Raw genomic sequence first — 5943 nt, forward strand, 5'->3', positions numbered from 1 at the left:
TTTATTGGTTTGCTGTTTGCATATCACCCATTTTATGTAAATAGATTATACTGAGACATGGTGTTTCCTTCTTCCACAAGAGGTAATCAGTCTCTCTCTCTCTCTCTCTCTCTCTCTCTCACACACACACACACACTCCAACAACCGTCTTGCATCTCACTGAGACATTCACACCTTAAAATAAAGGGGAGGGGGACAATACAATTGCTTTAAAATGCCCTTAATACAATATATAACGTACAAAAATATCTCTATATTTGAAGTTACAAAAAAATCTCGACAGCAACAGACTTAAATATTGATAATTACCTCTGTATATACATAGCGCATTGCACTTTTCCTCTCTAGGTTTTGTAAAGTTCAAGTAATAGGAGGCTCGCGCCCCGTGGGGTGCCACCCGTGAGAAGTCGATCTGGGGGCGGGCCAGGCAGTGGCTCAGACCCTTGCCCTTGGAGTCCAAGCGTGTAATTCTCAGTTTCTCCTCTCTGTGAACCTGGCTAACACTCCCTCGGATTCCTCTGCCCCCTTGGGGCGCCCAGGCCTGATCAGGGCCAAGGCGGCGCTGCCCGGAGGAGGAGGAGGAGGGGAAGGAGGAGGAAGAGCTGCTGCAAAGACAGGGCTGGCTGCCCGGCGCTGCCTCCCGGACGTGGGGTCTGTGCAGGGCTGTCTCAGTCCGGTCCCCATCCGGCTCGCGAAGCCCTCAGCCCCGGGAGGCGCCAGCGGGATGCGCGCCCAACCGCTCGCTGCTGCCACGAGCGCCTAAATCCTAAGGAGGGTGGCGAGCACTCGGTGCTCCCGGGAGCTCGGAGCCCAGCGCGCCTGTGGCTCGGAAGACACCAGAGTCCGATCCCGGCCGGCCTCGGGCAGGGAGCGCCGGCGCCGGCGGCCGTAGCCTTGAGGGCTGATCTTGTTCCGGGGGGCCGTGTCGTCCTTGTCCTTGTCGGTGAACTGGTAGATCTGGTGCGCCAGGTTCTGCACCGTGCACGTCCCGAAGCGGCAGCCGAAGCTGCGGGAGCCTTGGAAATTTTTCATGCTTTGGCGGTAACGCTTGACTCGGATGCGGGCGGCGTCCGCACTGCTGGGGAGCGAAAGGGAGGCAACTTGAGACCCCATCCAGCAGGGCTGTGGCCCCAGACACCGCGGACGGGAGCCATTCTAAGATCAGAGGCAGAGAGAATGTTCCCCGGCGCTCTGAGCTGCAATCCAGCCCTGCCAATGCCCAGGACCGGAATGGTGGGGAGAGAGAGCGCCCCCCCCCCGCCCCGCTTGCACCCCAGTCTCCAGCTGCGTGCGGCGGTTACCTGGCCTGCGGGCTGCGCGAGGCGCTTCTCACGTCCTGCGGCCGAATGAGGGTCTGGGCAGGCCCTGCCTTCACTGAAGCGAGCGCGCTGGGATAGCTGCTGGAGTCCCGCAGCTCCCTCTTCCCACGACTTAGAGCCCACTTACTCCACCTGGAAGACAGAAGCAGACCAGATTCGCGTGCGTCCAGGCGACCGCCCGGCCCTGCCCGGCCCATTCACTTCTAACCCCTGGGGACCAGCGGTCCATTTCCCTCGTCTGCCAGGTACCAGGACAGGGCAAGGCGCTGCCAGGGACTCACTTCTTTCGGAACTCCGACGCCACGTCGAGCCGTGCGGCGTCCGAGCCTAGGAAGGCCAGTGAGCCTAGGAACATCAGGGCGACAGAGACCAACTTCATCCCGACGACGATGCGCAGACCCTGGCAAAAGACAGAAGAGGAGTGGAACGTGAGCACCCAGGCCATCTGCAAGGCCCGGGCGGGGCGCGCAGGGCGGGAGGGGACCCTGGCGCGGGCGAGCTCAGCGCGCGCTCTGCCTGGTTCGGGCGCTTATCTCCTCGGGGCGCAGAGAGGCCGCCAGAGGCGTCTGCACCCTTGGGGGCGGGTGACAGGCTCTGCAGGGGAGGCCGTTGCACAGCGCCAGGTTCCCAGAGGTTCCCTGCTCAACTTCGTGGAACTTAGCGGACGGAACGGAGGGGAGCTGGTCTTTGGCGCTCCTACTGTGTCTACGAGCTGCGCCCGGGATCTGAGGTGTTCCCCGCCAAGGACCCCTCTCCCCTCCCCCAAGTGGATTGTTCCCAGCGCTCCCAGCTTCGGGCCTCAGCAAGGGCCGGCTGTACCCCGCTGATCGTGCGGCACCTACCTGCTGAAAGGGTGATGTGACAAGTTCTGAGAGCAGCAAGTCCGAGGCGTCCCTCTAGCAGCGGCAAAACCCCCAAGTCCAAGCGCGACTGCGGTGAGAAGCCAGAAGTGGCCAGGCTCGAGCTGTTCCGCCTAGTGTCACCAAGAAACCACTGAGTAGCCAGCTCGGGTTCCCGTGCTTTTATAAGCGCTCAGGGGGCGGGGCCTGGACTGCCCTCGAGCCCTCCCTCTTGTTCCTCCGGCGCGCGCGCTTCTGCTCTCGGGCGCGCGCGTTCTTTGCCTGTAGGTGTGGGGTTGGTGGGGGGAGAGCGCGAGTCCCTCGAGCTCAGAGACTCAAGAGGAGAGCTCCAGGTTGGTGCAGAAACTGCCATAGCCCTAACTCGCTGGGCGCAGGGTTCACATGGCAAGTCCGGCGGAAAAGAGGGTAAGCACAGCCCCTTGGGGTCCTTATCCCGGGATCTATGCAGCCTTGGAAGAGGGGGGTCTCCCAGCAGGGAGCTGAAAGAACTAGTGGGGGATCCGGAGCGGATGGCTGGGACTGGGGAGCTGCAGTCTCAGGCGCACCGCGCCCCCTGCCGGCTCAGCGTCTGACCTGGCCCCGACCCCAGGCTCCCGCGGAGTCGCGGGGGGCAGGGTCCAGGAGCAGAGCAGAGCCGAGCAGCGAGGAGCCAGGGCTCCTGGGCTCCCAAGAGACGACCAGACCTCGGGGGTTTGGGATAAGCTAGTTAAGATTTCACAATACACGCAAAGCTCGCAGCGGCTGAATCGATAATTGGATTTGGAGGGGAGGGGGTAAATATGTGAAGTTTCAGAATTGACGTGCCTCTTTGGAAATACAGGAATAGCCGATGTTTCCCCGCGTGTCATCCAATTATGCCTTATAAGGTGATAACCTGAGAGTGCCCTGCCGCTTCGATTCGCCCATTGCAAACGTGAGGCTCGGCTGCCACGGCGCGCGCTAATGCCTCGTTTATGGTTTAGGAACAGACAGGGCCCTCTCTCCTTTGATCTCCACGTGAAACCTGAGCGAGGGGAGGAGGGTGACAGCGCGTTCCCCATTTGCCCCCGTGGACGACTGAAATTCAGATGAAATAAGTTCCTTGCCCAAAGTCACGGGAAAGGTGGGAAGCGGAGGAGCCCTCCCCGGCCCCGCCAGCGAGTAGGGCAAATTGGGGCGCGGCGTGGATTCTTCTAGGCTGGGGTCACCATCCCGTCGAGGCGGGGAGAAGCGTCCCAGCCCCCGCCCGAGGGTATGCCTGATCACGATGAATCGGCCCAAACACGTTTGTCCCCCTGCCTTGCGCTTCCGCCACAGCTTCTTGACTCGCTGTCTTTCTCTTCTAGAGGCAGAATGGAAGGCAAAAGTTCAGCACCTTGCACGCAGGTGTCTGGCGTTCGCGTTGCAATTGTCCCGAAGCCCACCGACAAGCGGGAAAGACCCCTGGCCAGACTGGCGGCTTGTCCTCGCCGCCTAGCTAGCTGCCGCGCGAACGCGGGCGGGTCACGTTGCTGCCTAGCGTCCCGGTCGAGAACGTGGGCTCTCAGGGACGTACCTGCTCTGCCGCACGCTTCTGAGACCCAGGGCCAAGCTGCTGGGCGCTGGGCTCCGGGAACTCGGCCACGGTGCGCTGCTGGCTTGGCCGCCTTTTTCTTGGGAAAGGGACCCTGGGCATTTGCACCGAAATGAGAAGTGACTGCCCCGAGGTTATTTATTCTGAGGACTCTTCCCCGAGGGAGTCACCTGAGCGGCCCTGACTTGCAGCGGAGGGCGAAGTGCAGACGCCACTCTCTGACTTTGAGAGGGCTTGGGACGCAGAAGGGCAGAGGGGTGCCGCGCGGCGAACCGGGCAGCATCTGGTCGGTGCGCACCGAAGACCGCAGGTACTACGGCGAGTCTGCCCCTTCCGGAAGCCTGCCCGGACTCACTGCTGTTTTTCACGCTCCCCTCTCCTGTCTTGTCTCTTCCCTTCACTTTGTCCCCTGTAGGGCGGGCTCTTCGCACCGATCCCGGCCAGGACTGGCTGTGTGTCGGTCCTCGGAGGATGTCACCTACCTGTGGCCAGCTTCCCTCTGGGTCTGCGCCAGGTCGGGTTTTACTTTCATTTCTCCGGCGCGCGCCTCAGACTGCCGGGGAGGTCAAGGGCAGCTGGGCGTCGGCCCACAGCCAAGGAAGGTCCCGTGGTCTGGACTCGTTCCTTCCCGTCCGCACCAGCCCTGGGGGATTGCGCCTGCGGAGCGAGCGGCCCGCGGTTGCACCTGGTTGCCTGCTCGCTGTGCCCTTCAGGAAAGCCCGGGATCCGGTGAGGGCAGCTGAGCTCTCGGTCCGGGGGAAGGCTCGCGAAGTGTGTTACTGGTTCAGACTTCTGGAGTGCAGGCGACGTCGGGGAGAAAAGCAGACCCAGGAGTGGAGAGAGGCTCCGCTGCTCAGCGCCGCTCGGCTTCGGTGCAATGGCCAGCGCTGTCGCGGCTGACCCGGGAACTGCCCCCTGAGAGCTTTGGGGTGAGCCTTCCCAGCCTGGGTGCGCTTCGTCGCTCTGGCACTTAGAAAGAACCAAACCAAGTCTTTCTTTAAGTAATGGCCTGGGTTGACGGCTCAGAGCATTTTGCTGGGAAACCCTCAGTGTTGGGGTATGTGTGTGTGTGTTTGTATTTGGATTTACATGGGTGGGCCGCAGAGGCCAGAGCGCCCCCCCAAATCACCCCCCAAAGCGCCAGGAGTTTGAGTAGAAAAAAAATGAGGAATTTGCCAAAGCTGAGCTTCTTTTTTTATTATTATTATTGTCTTCGTGGAATCTCAAATTGCATTACTTAAGCATGGTTAAAGACAAACAACCTTCCCTCTCAATGCCCCCCCCCCCAAAAAAACACCCCTCACTAGACTGCCTTGTCGGTTCACTGGTCCTATCTAGAAGGAAACACCCCAGTCCCAGGGCTGCTCCCTGGTGATTTGTTAACAGTTTCATCCATTCAAGTTTGCAGAGATTGTAGATTCACATTGAGCACGGACAGTACAAGGAAGGAAGGAAGGAAGTGGAGGAAGAAACATCTTTAAAATTTCCCTGCAAGAAAAAACACAAAAGAAAAAAGAAAAGAAAAGCAATCCTGGTAAATGAAGGTCTGCTTTTTTTGTCAGAAGACAAACCCCTAAAGCCCTGTGATAAATATGTATCTCCTGACATCCTATATCCAGACATAAGTATGCATATGCTGGAGGCCTGTTGCGTAATGATGTTTCAATTTCTTCTTCACATTCCAATTGAATTATTTTTAGGCCCTAAATCCAAGCCTTATTCTTAGTAATGTTCTGAGTTTAAAAAAATGTGTGGTGGCGGTTTTTCAGCTAACACTGTGGACACAGTCGCTAAAGCCAGTGACTGAGTGACCCACACTCAGCTCTTTCAGAAAAGCCGTAAGAGAAACAGTAAATAACATTAACTGATAGTAATAAGAATAACTGAAATGTGAATAGCTAAGTGCATTACGTAAGTATCTCAGATGCCCCTTTTTGCAAACAGGAAATTTTATGATGTTTTTATTGTTCATATAGTTCAAAATGCCTGTGAAACTGAGGGCTTGTTTACAAAGTTCTCCTGAAAACAAAGTTCAAGATGCATCCTGGGGTCATAGCACAAAATGGTCTGCAGAAATACTGCAGTCAGCCTTGGTCCCTTGCAGGACAAGCAAAGCAGGATGCAAAGGCCAGGGCGCTCTCTTTTGAATCTTGGACTATTCTAAAGAGCTAATAAAAGATAGAAATTTTTTTCCAAAAAATGAGCACGTACA

The 5943-nt window shown here is 57.7% G+C and overlaps 1 protein-coding gene and 1 long non-coding RNA gene across 3 annotated transcripts; one reads left to right on the top strand and one right to left on the bottom strand.

The window, feature by feature from the left end:
- Positions 1–2314, bottom strand: ADM (adrenomedullin). Of its 2 annotated transcripts, none has more exons than XM_017345344.4 (4): positions 2162–2314; positions 1601–1719; positions 1302–1451; positions 1–1075 (listed from the first exon to the last, which is right to left on the bottom strand). In XM_017345344.4, the coding sequence occupies exons 2-4, from the start codon at positions 1696–1698 to the stop codon at positions 760–762; spliced, it is 564 nt and encodes a 187-aa protein (XP_017200833.1). In that variant the 5' UTR covers positions 1699–1719; positions 2162–2314; the 3' UTR covers positions 1–759. The 2 variants fall into 2 exon arrangements, with proteins under 2 accessions (XP_017200833.1, XP_002708856.1); XM_002708810.6 differs by having other exon boundaries at positions 1–1078.
- A 101-nt stretch (positions 2315–2415) lies between these two features.
- LOC103350378 (uncharacterized) lies at positions 2416–4911 on the top strand. Its single transcript, XR_011388456.2, has 3 exons — positions 2416–2584; positions 3505–4041; positions 4147–4911. It is a non-coding gene; the product is annotated as an uncharacterized LOC103350378 (long non-coding RNA).
- The last annotated feature ends 1032 nt before the right edge of the window (positions 4912–5943 follow it).

The sequence above is a fragment of the Oryctolagus cuniculus genome, chromosome 1 (assembly GCF_051225735.1).
Source record: "Oryctolagus cuniculus isolate XC-2025 breed Fujian yellow rabbit chromosome 1, ASM5122573v1, whole genome shotgun sequence".
Lineage (NCBI taxonomy): Eukaryota > Metazoa > Chordata > Mammalia > Lagomorpha > Leporidae > Oryctolagus > Oryctolagus cuniculus.

Excerpts from the sequence above, each read along its gene's own strand:
- ADM (XM_002708810.6), bottom strand. The coding sequence starts at position 1,698 with ATGAAGTTGGTCTCTGTCGCCCTGATGTTCCTAGGCTCACTGGCCTTC. Across the intron at positions 1,452-1,600 it reads GCGTCGGAGTTCCGAAAGAA|GTGGAGTAAGTGGGCTCTAA; the intron begins GTGAGTCCCTGG and ends TCTGTCTTCCAG. Across the intron at positions 1,079-1,301 it reads TCGCGCAGCCCGCAGGCCAG|CAGTGCGGACGCCGCCCGCA; the intron begins GTAACCGCCGCA and ends TTCGCTCCCCAG.